We start from the raw sequence: 17901 nt of genomic DNA, 5'->3' as shown, positions 1-17901 counted from the left end.
TTAGCGTGAGATGGTAGGTCCACCGACTGTGAGAGAGAAGTGCAGCAGGAATTCTCTGGACTAATTTTAGCTTCTCTCCACATTTATGGTGGTGACTCAGGACACATTTTCTCTTTATTTGCACGAGTGCCGTATCTTGCCAGCATCTGTCCCTGTTAATTATCTTGTTTGTTGTGTTTTAAAGAAAGGAATTCAGGCTTTGACTGCCCGGATCAGTGTAAAGCCTGGTGATTAGATGAACAAGGAAGTTTATCAGACCATCTGAAGAAGCGATCCATTGCAGGTCTTTCTTTGAATAACCATCAGATTGGCTCTGGTAGCATCTGTCTTCAATTAAGGGGCAAATTGCAGATTCCTATGCGGGAGGTTCATGCTGCGGGTAATTCTGTCATCAGCTGTGGGAACCAAATGCTCTCCATTTGTGTGAAATGGCAGCTAGTTCAAGCACAGGTGGCCAGCTTGGCATGAATGTTGGCTTGTATGTAGTGTTTTCTTTAGGATTTGAAAATTTGGTCATGCCCCGTCCTTAGGAAAACAAGGATTTGAAATTGCCGTATGTCAGCAAACAGGAGGGGAAAGTTAATGAGTAACTATTGTTGAATTCTGTCCAGATGTGTCCGTTACATCGCTTGACCATGTCCTGCTAGAGATCGCCAAACATTTTGATTTTCCACATCGACTGACAACCTTTGATAAATATTGAAAAAACAATTTCCAAGAACCAGACGTCTACAGTGTATATAGGTTTGAGCCTATTATTCATAGTCTAGCCTCTAGTCAAGCCTCTCATTGACCAAAAACAGATTAGCATAGTTTTGGTCTAGCCATTGAGCTTAGCTCATAGGTCATGGTAGGTGGGATTATAAGGGGCTTTTATTAGTTTGGAGTTCAGAGACAAGTTCAAAACCTGCCCCTCGACATGAATACCACTACTGCAGGTTATGCGAACCCGCCACTTGAAAATCAATGGGTCGAGCTTGGTCAAAAGCTGTTTGACGAGGCTTCAGTCTTGAAGAATGTCATTGAAGCAGCGCTGCCAAGACTGAGCATAAATCTGCTTGTGTCACTGTTTTCTACTCAAAGATGCAACTAGGTTATTGATTTCAGTTGCATAAAGATGGTGACATTTTATAGTTATATTTTGTCACATTGTATGTTGTAAATAATTAAAATGTATATTGACATCAAGTCTTTCTCACCAGTTGGAATTTTGTGTATATCCTTGAGGTCTCGCAAACAAGCTACATGTTTTTCTTTGTAAAATTTTTGCAATTATTTTTATAGAATGTTTAAGACCTACATTGTTTACATCTACATTGCTAGCTAACAGTCATCTTCATCCTTGCTTTTGTTGGTGCATGCAAGGTTATTCTGAGCATTACGTCTGTGTTACTTTTACTTTGTGCTTGCATGTATGTCGTTGTGCATCTTGAGATACAAACAAATGGGGACACACTCATAAAGACAGTGTTCCCAAGTGTTGAAAATGGTCAGAATCGCCACAGGGGGTCTGCAATCCTACAAAGAACCCATATTTCATTATAATAAGAGATTTTCCCCTACTCACTTGTTATGTTTTGGTGGTGGATGAAAACGAAATAAAAACAGTTTTATAGCGGCTGACCTTCTTGTCCAGTAAACATGCTCTACTTGAGCCTAGGCTGCAGCTGCAGCGACCCTATAGTGAAGCAGTGATCCTAATGTGTGGATCCAGCTCTGTGATTTTCCTCCTTGCATTCCTGCACATCTTAATTGGTGAGCCTCCTGGCAGTGGGTTCTGTTGGCCTCGGCTGGCCTGGCTGTCAGCTCGGCACAGTGGACAGCAGCGCACTGGGAACAATGCCCATCCTAATCCCTGAAGAATTCCCGCTCCTCTGATCTAGATGGCCCAAGAATGTGATGTTTAAAAGGCTGGAGGCTCACCAGGAATCACAGGGAGACAAGTTCTCATGCACAGTCTTCCATTTCAATTTGTTGTAAGGAGCCAGAGGGCCAGTGATGTGAGAAACTGGCAGCACAGTGGCTCCGAGGCGACACACCTCATCATTAACAGCACCGCTGCCTGGTATGAGGCATTCAAAAAATTCATGCCAGGCTTGAACCTGTAGTGTCACGGGACAGTTACACTAATAACTTGTTTTGATGTATCATTGATCCATTTGTGACAATTAGAAAACACATGTACTGACGAGACTGAATAATATAAAATGTGCGTACCGTACCAACTTTTTGAATGGTTGCACAGCAGGCATGTATAGTTATGGTAGTAATATTTAATTTTGTAAATCAATAAAACAAATTCTACACATCAATTAAAGTTGCCCAATTGATATTTATATCTCTTAAATTGCATGTATTACTGCTATAGTCCATTTAATTGATTGCTTGTCAACTGTTACATTAATAGCCCTCTATTTTGAACATTGATTAATTGTTTTGGAATAATTTTTAAAGAAAAACTTTTCTCATTTCTCATTCTTAAATGTGAATACTTTCTTTTATGGTAAAAGCCCTTGAACTGTGGTTAATACGAGACATTTGAGGACATAACGTTGGGCCTTAAAATAAAAGTGATCAACATTTTTCACAAAATCATTTCAACATTAGTTCCTGGAAGCTTATGGACCAAACAACTTATGGATTAATTGAGATCAACAGATTAAACGATAATGGAAGTGATTCTTAGTTGCAGCCTTATCAGAAAGGTTTGTAAATGTCTGATGCACCACATTTACTTTGTAGCTGAATCTCCTGCATGTACATTCATGTTTAGCTTGATTGTTATCATTCCAACCCCCTTTTCTGCCCTTTCACTTCCGATTAGCATGAGTTCATATCACAGTTTCCTCCACTGTGAATACCTCATCCCTAGCCTTGCTATACTATTCCAGTGGCATGTGCAAGTGCAGACCAGTGAGCAGGGGAATGGGGAGAATTTGCTTTTATATCTAAGACCTGAATAGAGCAAAGCTGGTTTGCTTTCAGTGTTGAGGCGAGTAGAAAAAGCATGGCTCACTTGACAAAGAAGCACAAGTTTAAACGTTTTTTTAATGACAACCCACCAAAAATGATAAATATTCCCTCGCTGTGCAAACTTTTTTTGATGATTGAGTAACTTAGTCATTACAGTTAGCTAATATTCTTTGTCTTTTTTTGAGTGTTATGGTTTAGGATTGTTGGTTAAACAAAAGAAGCAATTAGAAGAGGCCGATTTAGGGCTCTTCTAATTGTTTTTCACAATTTTTGACACCATAATCGATTTGTCCTGAAAATAACCAGCGGATTAAATGATAATGAAAGTATTTGTTATTTACAGCCCCGCTGTACTGTAAGCTCTAACAAGAAGTACCTTAATTATGTCTGAGCCTTCATGTTTTGTTTTGTCAGCTCCAGAGGCCTGAGTGCCATGCCAGAGGGGTCCCATTCTGCTCTCCACCAGGGCCCAATGGGGGAAGGTAATATCAATGCAATCATATTCAGTATGCTCCTGTAATTGCTGCCAATGAATTGACCAGTCTTAAAACATGGAGTTTTAATATGGTTGTGTATTCCATATGGTGTATCTGGTTACCCAGATCAGTGTGCTAACATAACACAGTACAGTACAGCAGAGGTGAATGGGAAAAATGCTTGAAATGGAAGAATAGAGGAAATGTAGAGGCTGAGCTGAGAGAGTGTAATGAACTTCCCTCCTACAGGCCAGACCGGCAGAGAGGCTCTTTGTGTGGCTGTGGAGCTCAGCCAAGCCCCTTTTAGACAGTCGAAACCCCTGAACACTTGCACATCAAACCAGAATGTGTCAGAATCACAGACAGCCAAGACGGTTGCAGCCAGTGGTGCTGACCTTGTATGCCGGGGGGCAACTCAAATTACATATTATTTTAGTGTTGATTATCTTCAGTCACAGAGCCACGGCATTGACACAGGGCCTCTTTGTATCTGTTTGCCTGTTCTGTCTCTGAACCCGCCCCCATGCCTCCTCTCGTCTCCACTGAACACATTTGGCACTGGACTTCCTCTTTGGCTGAAGAATACCAGCGTGTCAATGGTTCCCTTTTTCCTCTGTGCCTGTCCTTTTGGTTCAGCTTTGGCCAGAGGAAGCTTTTGGCTGGGGGAGACGTGTGCCGCCCTCATGAAAATTTGTGTCTCTATTTCCTCAAAAGGCCAGGCTGCACCGAGTACATGCTCCCATAGCTCATTTTGCAGCTCAGATGTCCAGTGTGAAATCACCTTGGTATGACAGAACACCCACTTGCAGTTGAAACATTTTCAGACTGGTTTTGTTTGTTAGCCAGTTTGAGATGAAGTGTGACTGGCTTAGCTCTCCTGCTGTGGATGGATGGATGGTAATTAAGGGGCAGGGCTGCTGGTAATCTGTGAGGTGGTGATTGGATGTGGTTAACAGGCAGGAGGAATGCTCATGGTGAGAGGAAGCCCCACAGCTGGTCATGGTAAACAATAACAAGGTTGTGGTGACTATCCAGCTGTGAATAATTTCAATGGTTAAAGAGTTTTGATGTGAAAATAAGAGTGTTGATCGCAGGTAGAGCTGATTAGTCGATTAATTGATTAGTTTCTCAAAAGAAAATCTATTTTTTATTTTTCCCAATCAGTCAGTCATTTTTTCCAACACATAGCCTCTTAAAAGTTTTAAAAAAATTATGTTTGCCCTGTTGTCCCTTTGACAGTGGCTCAACCAGGCTTCCGCAGACCTGAGGCAGCATGAAGCATCTCTTTCAAAGATAAGAGTTCCCTCTGACCTACTTCACCCCAGGCAGGAATTTAGCTGTGGGTGCAGAATGTACAGCTTTAAAGGGGTTTTGGGGGGACAGACGGATCATCTCCATTCACTACAGCTTTTCCAGACCAGTGGGCACAGGGTTGTGGACATAGATATATGATGGCAGGGATGGCTGCGTCTCTGAGTGGGCTGGTCAATGGAGCTCCTGGACTGGAAATCTTTTTCTGCTTAATTGCCTGTAGCGTCAATCATAGACAGCCTCAGGTGAGCCTGCAACAGCTCCAGTTTCTTCACATCCTGTATGTCCAAAATGTCTTACTAGTGTTGCATAAGTTTGTTTATGTCATTACATAACACAGGTACTTTTGTAATAGAATTCCTCATCCACTGTATTGCATTTCTTTGTTTGGCTCAGACTCCCGTGCCCACAAAAGAATTTATTTCAATGTAAATTATTTTACAGCCTCCCACAATGGCATTCCTCCTATAGAGTTCTTCCGCTGGATTACACACATTAGTTACAGGCTCCCTGCTTCGAGTGTTCCTGTTAGATGGGCTCTTAGAAACTTGTTTTAATCAATAAAACTGCTAAACTCCTATCAGCTTTGTCCATAACACTGAACATACAGTTGGTGTTTTGTAACCAGGCATGCTGCACATAATACTTTAGTGACACAGAAATCATGACAGTAAACACAATCATGGCTTAATAATAATGTTATGTGTATGTTATTGTTAAAGTTCATGTAATTAATGCTGTTTCTTGTAATTTGTTATAGCATGATGAAAAACGTCTGTGTTTTATACTAAAGACAATTACGGAAGTACCAAACTGTCAAATTCCTCATTTGACTACTGTGTACAGTAAGTGTTGATAAGCCTAAACAAGAGGATAAACGGCATCACACTCTTTATAACGCTGCATGTGATTAACGGCTCGATGTGAAGTAACTTAACTGTCTTTGCCCGCCACACTTCGCACAGCTGTCCTGCCACTAGCCAGTGTGGACTCTGTGGAGAGGTGCAAACATGACAGCAGTTTGATGGTAGACTGTCAAATTGGTGGTAAAATTTACAATAGGCTCACACCTTCGGGCCCAGATGGCATGTGATGTCCAGAGGAAATGTTAGTTTTGAATAGATCCAAAGCCGTGTTGTGTGCTGGTTGCTGAAGGGCTCTTAGAGGGGGGGTTGGTCGATGGAGGAGTTTCCTAAGTGGATCATCACATGCCTATGTACTGAGGTCAGCTGGCACAGCTGGATCCTTTAAGAGCCACAGTCGAGCTCAGATAAGGTTCATGGGATTAAATTTGATCTTTTCGAGGAGTTTTGTCCTTCTGCTTCTTTGAGACTCCAGCCTCTCTGAAATGTATTACTCTTAAATGCTGTTGAAGTGATACATTGGCACTAATGATAAAAATCTTAGTGTTAGTTAGCATCATCAGTGGTTATACTAATCTCTAAATACACTTTACGCAAGTACCGTACTTAAGTTTAATTTTGAGTTACTTTTGGTGGAACATATTTTAATTTTTTCACCACTGCATTTATTTGATAACTTCAGTTAATTTTAACTTTGCAGATTCAGACAGTTCAGTGTTGATAAGCTATTACTTGTGATGCTTAACTAATCAGATAATGTTGAAACTGAGTTAGAACACAGTGGTGAATACTGACAGAGAGATGCTGCTGTGTCAGAGCCAAATTAGAGCAAATATAAAGTAATTTCTGATTATTGGAAAAAATCTAAATATCGGATCCAGTTATCAGGACGACAATTGATGTGATTTTGACCTTTCTCCTACCCTGTCTATTATTTATGTACAGATAAGGTTAAATCAGAAAACAGGTTAATGTTTACTTTTTCATTTTGTGTTTTTTTTCTTTTTGGAGAATTTCCATAAGAAGCCATGTTTTAGATGGTTGTCTAATACAAGACTAAATTTCTTTCAAAAAAACCATTTTAGGAATCTCAAAAGTCTAACAAAAGCATCCTGATGTTCATTAAATGAGTGAAATTTGTACACTACACAAAGCGCTCTCAGTTTCATTTTTAAACACCAGAATTCCCCCAGAACTTCCCAGCATAACGTTTTGACCTTGACTGTCAGTGTGGAATGCAGGTTCAGTTTGTGAGCGTGTGTGCTCAGCCTCTGTTGTCCGCTGCGGTTTATTGACCGACCTTCAGGCTAATGATTAACGCAGCATTAAAGCTCCTTGTGAGGCCAAATACAGGTGTAAATCAAACTATCTTGGACATATGAAGGACTATTTTATGAAGCAGAAAACCTCTGAAGTGACCTAAATTCTTGCCTCTATCAAGGGATAAGAAAATCAATCCAGGCCATCGGTCTGGGTGTCTAATCTCCAGTGTTCTGACTCATGCTGTTTGATAATGGTCTCTGAAGACTCAGGGGCCTAATCCCGGAGGCACCCCTTATACTCCTGCCCTCCTGAGGGGCAGCCATTCACCGTTGCCAGGTGGGGAGGAGTTTTTTCCAAGGGGATCAGAGCAAGACTACCCTCCCTGTCTCCCAACAGCAACTGGGGAGGAGTTGAGCACCAGAGGTTGTGTACGGGTGTTGAAGATTGAAGTTCAGAGTGGATCTCGAGGGGTGGAAGGGCTTTATTAAGATGTACTGCAAAACATGATTCCCTCTTTATCCCCCTGAGGGAAACAGGGTCACACACTGTGCACTTGGCTCTGAAAGACCTAGCAGATTAGCAGTGTCCTTAAGAGCCAGTTTGAAGTTGTTGGTTTTTTTCTTTCTTGTTAGTGAACATCCTAATCAGCCAATTAAGAACCAAGATTTTCCTCCTTGTTACACAGCAAGAATGTGCTTCGAAGTATGGTTTTCTCAAAGAAGATAAGGGTATGTTGAAAGACAAGTTGTGAACATTATGTGTGGATGCATCACATCACATCATATTACCAGCACAAACTTTTTGTCCCAAAGGGGACTGAAGTAATGTATGATGCTGCTAAGATAGTACCAGGCACCCAGGAAACAAACCTCCCAGATGTGATGAAACCACTGAAATTACCTTCATTGCACAGTTTTACAGTTATTGATCATGTAGTTGCAGGTTCGGTCAAGTTTGTGTTAAGAGGAAACTCACAAGGTGGATTTAGATGTGATTCATCAAGCTGAGTTGAAATTCATCACTTTGTGCGTGAGTCAGTGTGAATCAAGCAGGAGGAGCGGCTGTGTGAAGAGTTACTAACAGAGCAGGCAGGGGCTTGTATCTTTCAGTGGGACGTTCTGTCTGCAGCGCTGTCACTCTCATCCTTATTGTTTGTTTCCTATGCTCAGAAAAATGCCTAACAACGATGCAAATGACAGACTTGCTACAGGCGGCCAAGTGTTAAGAGGAGTCAAGGTGCTTCAGTGTGGCGTCTGTAATCTGCCATCAGTTTTCCAGTGAAGAGAGAGAGATACTGAGTCTCTTTTCTGATGTTAAGCGCTCCTGCAGCTTTAGGATATAGATTTGCATGCTGAACAAAGATATTGGCTGCGTCGTTCCTGTTTTTTTGCCCCTGATTTGGTTAGAAAACAAAAGGCCACATGCTAGACAGAATAGTCAACGTGAAACACGATCACAGCACAAACTCTGGGTTATTTTTGGAGTCTCGTAGGCAGATTGACAGTGAATTTTGACTTGAGGCACTAATAATTTCAGCTGAAACAGTCATTAAGGTGTGTCCTTCTCGGAGACGGCTGCTCTTTAACTGAGTCGTGCACACTCATCGTTCATCATATTAAAAGTCTGCTCACAGGTGTTGAAGGGGATTCGAGATGATGATTCAGAAGTCATTGAGGACTTTTACACACTTTTTCTTTCTGATTTCTTGTTTTGGTGGATTGGTCTCATTACAGCTGTATTTGAGGTAATGCAAAGATTGACATGTAACATAGCATGTATAGATTACAATAATTAGGCCATGTATACATACTTTTCCTCTAAAAACTGTTTAAAACATACAATCAGTTCAACTTGACAGGATTATTATCTGTTGCTATTTTTGTAGACATTTATAGCATTTTCCATTGTGCACTGTAACTTTTCAACTAACGCTGTTATTACCCTTGTTTGTGTCTACTTTGTTTCCTTAAGCCATACATCAAGTAGACATTGTATTATGTCAGCCTGTTGTGAATGCAAAACGGTGAACAGAAGTTGGATATGTGGACAGGGCAGTTTTAGATGTCGGAGAAAAGAAGACTTGTCCTGGGTATGATTTGCATGGAGGCTGGTTTGCATCAACTAATGTAGAAATGCGAGTCACATCATCACAGGGTTTTGCAACCAACGAGTAACGTCATAGCTACGTGTTGTGACTTATCTTGCTCTCAGAGAAGGTTGTAATGTTTTATTTGGAAAACGCACATGCCGGAGAATATTCTTCATAAAGGAATGCTTTGTTTGCCGTGCGCCAGAAACTTCAGACAGATACCAATCATCTCTGTCGTATACGTGTCTGTGGGCTCTTTAAAAAAGTTAATAACCAGGTGCTGCTGTATTCATTTCAGTGTTTCTATTCACCTCCAAAGCGCCTTATTAGGCACTGCCTGTCAGTCATACAGCCATGATGTCAGAGGCGGACGAGTGTATGAACTGTCTGCATTGTTAACAGCATGATAAGCTGAAATGGAAACAAGTGTGGTATTCACATTTTTAGTTCTAGACTGATTAGTCATGGAGCCCCTTAGTGAGTGAATGTCCTGTCTGCTTTCAGCGATGTGTGTGTGTGTGTGTGTATATATATATATATATATATATATATATATATATATATATATATATATATATATATATATATATATATATATATATATATATATATATATATATATATATATATATATATATATATATATATATATATAAAATGACATAGGTGACATAGGTCTCATTGTTTTAAACCTTGGAATGCTGAAATGTTTATGTGTTTTACGTTAAACATAACTTTAGCACTATATGGGTACAGGTTGTTTTAGTGTCTGCCAACATTGCATCAAAGTGCACCACTGTCCAGGGGATTTGGATTCTCTGAAGTTACAAAAGAGAAGGGGAGGTCATGCTTGTAGCATTAACACACCTTTGTCCGTAAATGTTAACCTCGGCTTAACAGCCAGGAAACTAGAATTCAAAGAATTACAATGAGGGGTTTGGGAGGGTTTTTTTCTGAAATTCCAATCATTTTTCCTTCAGCAACAACATTAGTAATCTGTTCACACACAAGACGTTCATGGTATCATGTAATCCATTAAGATCACACTGCAGACTTGGTTAACTTTCTTGATGTTGACCTTGTTGAGACTGTAATGGAACTGCAGTGAATCATTGTTGTTGTCTGGAATGTAGTCCAAATACTATACTATCTCTGTAGCCTTGACTTGGTTAATGGTTATGTCTGTGAGTTAAAAACTGTATTGATGCAGAGCTGAAACAAAAGAGAATGTTGGGTTTTTTTGAGGTAGTATAATTTTCTGAAAATTGAGGTGTGTGAACGTGGAAATCCATGGCTTAGCTGAAATGGAAACTTTGTTCTGGATCCTATATTTAGCTGTGCAGCCTCTCTCTACACATTATGATTTAACAGGTCTGTCCACTGAGCTGTTGAAAAGAACTATGATTTTTTTGTTTTTTAATGTGAATGAAGACGAATATTTGCTTCAAAGTATAAAAATGGAGTTTGAATATTTAGTTGTGAAGCAAACATTCCCTCACATTTGACCTATGTGAACAACGTGAAATCTCTGTAAGCTCAATCTGACTTTTTCTTGCACGTGTTGCATATCGTTAAAGATTCCATGTATTATTCATTGTAACTGCTGTAGTTATTGTGATCACAGTGCTGCTTCTCCTTCAAGTGGTTAAAGAACAGTTGTCACTGATACCACAGTAATTTAAAGCTGACGGGTGAGTTGAGTGTTCAGAAATGTGTGTTTTAGTGCAGATGTTGGATGCAACTGCCTCCTCCAATTTTGTAGAAAACAGATGGTTTAAACTAGTATGCGCTGCTCACTGTTACGGTAGTTTCTTTTTATAGATCTTTCCCCGCAGTGATTGCCAAAACACCATTTTGGCCTTAAAGGATAGATTCCAAGAACTATTTCCACCCCCAATAAAGTTATCAAATTAAAGCAGTCAGAAAGCTCCCCTGATCTTTGATCAGTCTCAGTTGCTGAGGGGAAAATTGTTTGAATGTGACAAGACATTTATTTTAGTTTGTTTGTTATTTTTCCCCTTGTTAGCCATCAAGGCAGTGACTACTGAAACTGCAGTGGCATCATCAATTGTACAACCAACATATGCAGACCAACCTTAACACAACATGAGACAACAGCAAGACAACACAAATACTTGTATAAAGACAGACACATAAAAAACAGCATAATCGTGCTTTCTTTAAAGCAGCTGCAAGGAACTTCTATTTTTTTGTTGATTGGGTCGCTCAGTAATAGACATTTGGTTGAGAAGCCTCAATAGTCAACATTCCCTCATCCTGTTATGTCTTTGTAATAATAAGCCACCAGAAAGATAAAGCTTGGTAGCAATGCCAGTATAAAATATTATGTTATAAGCTAATTGTTCTGCTGCGTTTGGCAATACTACAGTATCCAACTACAGAGCAGCAACTTTACTCAGGCCATTGGACTACTCAACTGCAATTTTGTAATCCTTCCCAGTAGCACGCATTTAGAATTTTATGCCGGTCATATAGACATATCACTATTAAGCTGAGGCTGTTTAAGAACTGGTTAAAAATCCTTTGTAGTAGATTTAAGTGAAATTTTGTATGTGTGTTTTAAAAGGCAAAATGTGATACCAGACACTTTACAGTCTTCCACATCAGACAATGTGGCACAGCAATGGGCATGGCTCTGCCATTGTGGCTGCAGATCCCTCAGAGATTAGTTATAAATGTCTGCAGATGCTTAAGAGACTCTGTGGCACCAAACAATAACCGACACTCTGCTTTTACACTGTCTGTATGATAATGGCTGCTTATTACTCAGTATATTTAGAAGCATCATAATTGGTAAATTAAGAACAAAAGCATATTCTTCCCTGTCTGCACACACTCAATGAATTGGAGGGATCACGAGTCACGTTTGTCCAGAGCTACAGGGAGAATGGAAACACTTTGCACGACATCGCACAGGACTTCGGCTTATCTTAGACCTGCATGTTGACCAGGTCATTTGCATTCCTCTGCATGGCTTGCTCTTACAAAGTCAGCGAGTTGTCCACCAGCGCTGTTTTCCCCAGAAGCATGTGGTGTGTGGTATCAGCCACAGATAATGACTGCCTGTAGAGTCAGTTTCTGAAGTGGTCGATCAAAGCTGTGGTCGGAGCTGAGCTGGTGCTGAAGTCAAGTGTGCTCAAGTCTTTAGATAAGTCAGGTTGTATTCCTTCATTACCACTGTCAGTTCAATCATACTTTTGTCATTTTGCCACTAACGATGTGCATAAGGAGATTTATGTCATGATTCTGAATGATTATATATTAACTAGCAAAAAAAAAACTTAGTGTGGAAACTGTGCAAACATGGTGTTGATTTGTGCTGTTCTTTCCCCTCCCTTTAACTTGGCTCTGACTCCAGTCTGCAGCACAGCAACCTTTATTATAGAGGGAAGTTGGCTGTGAGGAAGAGAAGGAAGGAGGAAGGGAGTTTCACATGCCAGACACACCAAATCTCAAAACCAAATGTAAAGACAGAAGCAGCAAAGGAAGCGGAGGAAACTTTGTTCTAATTCGTAGTGGTGTAGTGAGTGTAATAGCTCACCGCTACACTCCCTTTACACCATCAACCCTGTGATTTGTCACAGAGCGTAAACAGAGTTTTCTCTCGTGGTCGGCTCCTGCTTACCAGCTCATCCGTTTCTCCCACTGAGGTTTTGCATGGGAACTTGGTTTGGATTGTAGAGCAAGTTGTGCAGCGTAAACTAGACTCTCATGAGCTCAGTACTGACTCATGGAAAATTTCACAATGCCAGAAGGTGTGTGTGTGTGTGCGTGTGTGTGTGTGTGTGCGCTTGTGCGAATAATGTGAAAAGCAGTTTGATGCTCCTAGTGAAGTCTATCCTCCAGCTGCATGTCACACTTTTATTCAAGCTCATAAATCACTCATTTTGAACACTTCCCATGCTCCCATGTGAAATATTTGTCATGTTTAGCATGATTTATTGCAAGGAGAGCCTTGCAAGAATGTTCTCTATAAAACTGTACATGTGAGATAAGTCAAGTCTGGGGTCAGTTTGGTTGCAGAATGATGAAATGGCTTTTTCCTGACATCAGGTTTGTGTTATCTGCTGTGGACTTCTGACCAACGATGCACATCTAATGATGAACATATTTAGGTTAAAAGCCTGTCAACACCCTGGTGAAAGAGCGGGTATTTCAGGCTCATGACATAAACTACATCTGTGGGCTATCAACACCAAATTTTGCTCTCTATCCCCACTTGGCAATATCACCTGCCTGAGTCATTTCACTTAGTGTTTTGCTTAATGATGCTTCCTGCCTTACACATTTCCAGTTATTAGTCTGAAGTAAAATTGCTTGACAAAGCTTCAGTTCTTAAGTTGGTCTAAATGGTTTTGACCCCTCTGACCTGTGAATATTTAAGGAAAATTGAGCTCTCTGCACAGTGGCGGCTCAGTGCTCCGTTCTCACACCGCCATGACTTCATATATTTAGGAAACGTTCATGAGGAAAATTCCCCATTCGGCCAGGAAGGATGTGAAAGTGGATATGGTTTCCATTTCTCTTAAATTCAGACTTGGTGCAATAAAGACATATAAACAAAGCTCCTGGTCCCCTTCCACTATTTTTCTGTTCTCATCAGTCCTCCCCCCCCCCCTTTGTTTTTCCAACGTTCAGTCTTCAGCAGTCAGGAGAACAAGAGGAAATAGCTGGGTTTTCCACAGAATATGCAGTGTTTTAATATAGTCCTTGTCAGTAATGATTTAAGCAAGGCCTTTTACTGTAAACCACTCCTGTGTGTCGCAGTCCAGGTGTAGAAACAGATCTCCTAAGTGTCTTTTATTGATTTCTGGATAGCAGTCTATTCAGCATAGCTCAAATTATTATTTATCCGACTATGTCCCTGGACAGTGTTTAAGGAAGTTGTAGCATTAGTATTATTCATGCACATGGCGAGAGATGTCATCACAAGACAAAATTAGTGTGTCTCTACGATTGTATTAGGGCTGCAACTTAACAATTATTTTAATTTTACATGATTATGTCAGTTATTGTATTCATTAAACACTTGAACACCTGTTGAACGGTCTGTAAAATATCAAAATTGTTGTAAAATAGTAAATCAGTGTCTCTAAAAGTTCTCAAATGTCTCATATTCAGCACAACCCAAACATATATTTAGTTTTCTGCCATAAATGAGTAAAGAAACCAGGAAATATTCCTTTTTAAGGTGGAATCAGAGAATTTTTACCAAGAAAAGCAAAATAGAGACATCATTAAACAGTTGGAGATTAACGTATAAGCTGGCAACCAAACAATTAATCCTAGCATAGGTTGGATTTAAGCCCTTAATGCAGCTGTACAGAAGCCAGTAAGACTGGTTACATGGTGGCTGTGGAAATAAGATTGATTGCAAAAGAACAAGGACAGTGAATTTCCTACTGTCCCACAAAATATGATAAAATTGTACCCATAAAGCAACAGTCTTGTCAAATTGATCTTCAAACCAATGAAACATTTAACCCTTTGAGGCTTGAAAAGTGGTCATTGTAAGTTGTGCGGTTTCAATGTCAAAGTGAGTCTCTCGTATCTTGACACCTACCTTCTGCCTGTGTTTCTCTTATCCTATCCCAGAATCTCCTCAGTTGTCCTCGCCCCTTTCCACCAGTGAACATGACCAGACAAACGTCGTCTTGGGCCCGGATTGTTACAACCGGCTATGTGTGGAGCCACTGGACGGAGAGGGTGACCGTCCAGTGAGCCTTGTGTCCACCCTGTCCTCTGGTTCATCCCGCGATAGTCATAGCCTCTTTGGGAGCACCGTAGCCCTTCCTTCCTCCAACACCCCACCCATACCAAGCGAGGAGGACATAGACCTGGAGCTGAGCCCAGCTGAAGGCACCGGAGAGCAGGCAGGGGACCAGAGTGCCACCCTCACAGGCTCCAGAGGCCGCTGGAAGGAGCGGAACAACAACAACGCCACCTCTAACAGGAAGGCAAGTGGTGAAATACCTCACATCGCTGCCTCGCCTGTTGTCACGGACGCCATGGCGCCAAATCCAAAGCTGTCCTATGTGGACCGTGTTGTCATGGAGATCATTGAGACAGAGCGCATGTACGTCAGGGACCTGCGCAGCATCGTGGAGGTGAGTGAATGTCAAGGTTATGCTGACTGACTCAAATTTAATTTTCCGTTACAGTTGGTGTTTTTCACTTGCAGCCAAGTATTCACTGTGAGCCAACCATCTGATGTTAAAGAAAGTAAATCATCAGCATTCTGTGTATATAAAGCACATGTTTGACTTGGATTAATATACAGCTATGACTTCACGTCTGTAGCCCTCTTTGGCGGCGATTTACTGTATTGCTAGTAAGAGCCAAAATAAGGGAATTGGACGTAATGGCTGTTGAGAAAAAATAACGTCTACTGTGTTCCAAGCAACTGTTTGTGTCCACAAATTAGTCTGCTATTTATTAAAATAGTCCACTTGATTTTTCATTTGCTTTTCATTAAAGGGTTCCATTTCTGATTTCCTGCTTTTCTACAGTAATCAGTCGGTCGACAAAAATGCAAACCTGACATCTGGCAATTGTGTGCTTTGTTTAAAGATTTCTAGTTTATTCAGATGAAGGCTGTTGAGCTGTTTATGATCTGGTCATTGTGTTGTATATAAACCACTCTGTGTATTTACAGTGCAGTGAAAGTTAACAGCCTGGAATTATTGACTCCGCTCATATCTGGAGTTCAAACACACAGTCAAACTGGGACACAGTGTAGGTCTTTCATGCTCAAATTCTTGGGCTTTCTGATCTTGGTCAAAGACTATTTAAGCCTTGTCTCACAGATGTGAGACATTGAAAATGGGCCAGGGATGATTTTACCTCTCAACAGACCACTTGAATCTTATCACATGGTCAACCTTTTGTAGTCTGGAAACAACTTTGAGACCAAGAAACCTCTGTGGCCCCTCAGTCTTTCCTGCTGTCAAACAGTCTCTGTTTGCACTGATGGTAATGTCTTAAACACGTGAGGCATTTCTGAGACCGTCTGGCAGTAAACCAGCTAGCACCTCTCCTCACCTTGTCTCCGACTGTGCTGGCGTCTGGCAGTTGCTTTGGGAGGGAGCGCTGCCCGTGTCGCAGCTTGAGTAACGACTTGTGCCTGACAAACACTTACAGCTATTTCAGTTGATGGGAGCCGCAGCCCAGCCAGGTCTGGCCTTGCTCGCACGGGCCCAGCCTAGCCTCAGCTCTCGGGCCCTCCAAGCCAACACAAACACCTCCATCTTGCGCCAATTGGAAAAATAACACAGATGAAAGGATACCGATTGTTTTTTTCCCATAGGCTACAGTGTGGGAACACCGTCTAGTACAGATTTATCTTATGTCCTTTTATGATTAGAGTATGGCTTCCATGAAACTGATCTCAAGCAGCTCATTTTATTTCACACCAAGCCTTGAATCTAACAGGGATGTGTGAGCTCCTTCCTCACGCTGGCATTGTTTTTCCAGCAAACTAATCCAAAGCTTCCAAATGATATTGACTCTGAACTCAGGAGCAGCTGTCGATGCTATGTCCCGTCAGTCTTTAGATCTGATCTAACAAATTTCCCTCTTCAACTGTCTATCCATTGCATAAAGATTCGAGAACAGCTGTTTGACTCAGCTAAATACATCCCCAACACCTGGCCCGAACACACCCATAATAATCATACTCAACATTGTTGTAACAAGAATGTGGTCAGTGCTGACAATTCAGAAAGTTTGATTCTGTATAGTTTGGGCTGGGTGTGTGTACAATCTGTTTACTGGTATGCTCTTTATATAGTCGCTGCATGTGTTTGAGTTTGTCCCACGTCAACTTACTCCTCTACTTGTTTGGAGTTGTTTGTGTGACACATGAGTGTGTAATTGACCAAGAAGCAGGGCAATCATCCAGATGTTGGCATATTTGGCCAGTGTGGGGCTTTTAAAAATATTTTTATCTACTTCTGAATACTCCTGGGGTCCAGGGGGAGTCGGGGTCCTTGAAGGGGAACAGACTGTGCTGATGTTTATGGTCTGGGTACCACAGATCCTCTACCAGACAGTCACATTGACTTCTAGTCAGTGGAACAAATCCTTAAAAGGATCCTTGAAAGGCCACATTAACTGAGTGTGAATTAATGTAGGGATCCTTCATTTGAAGGATCCCTACATTAATGAAAACCGAAAAACCTCAAAATCATGATGCCGCACTTTTACATTTATTTACATTAGATGGCATGTCATACAATGTAGGGATCACTTGTTCAAATGTACATCACAGAGGATAACACAAATTGTTTTTCTATATTTATGCTCCCTCTACTGGTAAGAATTTGGAAATGCTTGTATGACACTTGACTCAATGTGTCACCAAATATTGACAAAACCTCTTTATATAACCTAATTACTTTATGTGTAACTCACTCTCATCTGTTTTCCAGGACTACTTGGCCCACATTATTGACATGAGTAACCTCCCCATCCGGCCAGAGCAAGTCTGTGCCCTGTTTGGAAACATAGAGGACATCTATGAGTTCAACAGGTAACTTTCAACCACCAGTGCAAACAAACTGAGAAGATATATGCATGTATTTTAGATTAGATGTTAACCATAGCTTTAATCCTGATCCAATTTTTTGTCAAGTATATCTTGCTGAAAAATGGCCCCAACAGTCAAAACTACAGGATAATCACTGAAAAGACACTGATTGCTGGATTTGTGTTTATATACCTGCATAATTATATAATACAATACACAATGCAAGAATGAGTTATGTTAAGATTTCAAGTCTTACTGTTGATATTTCTGACATAAAACACATGCAATGAGAACCAAAGGGACACCACCATCTGCAGTAAACACTCTTTTGCAGACATTTGAAAGCCAGGGGAAATGGCAGCGCAGCTAGCTTTACAT

The 17901-nt window shown here is 40.9% G+C and overlaps 1 protein-coding gene across 3 annotated transcripts in view; it reads left to right on the top strand.

Moving 5' to 3' along the window:
* The window catches only part of LOC119004625 (pleckstrin homology domain-containing family G member 3), a 31397-nt gene that overhangs the window by 2772 nt on the left and 10724 nt on the right, over nt 1–17901 (top strand). For all 3 annotated transcript variants that reach the window (XM_037071721.1, XM_037071722.1, XM_037071723.1), the window contains exons 2-4: nt 3388–3455; nt 14592–15103; nt 17426–17526. In XM_037071721.1, the coding sequence (XP_036927616.1) occupies nt 3407–3455; nt 14592–15103; nt 17426–17526 (662 nt within the window). In that variant the 5' untranslated portion in view covers nt 3388–3406. The remainder of the gene's footprint in view (nt 1–3387; nt 3456–14591; nt 15104–17425; nt 17527–17901) is intronic.

This window comes from Acanthopagrus latus, chromosome 16 (genome assembly GCF_904848185.1).
Source record: "Acanthopagrus latus isolate v.2019 chromosome 16, fAcaLat1.1, whole genome shotgun sequence".
NCBI lineage: Eukaryota > Metazoa > Chordata > Actinopteri > Spariformes > Sparidae > Acanthopagrus > Acanthopagrus latus.
Note: the sequence above shows the minus strand (reverse complement) of the source record. Positions and strands in the feature narration are given on the sequence as shown.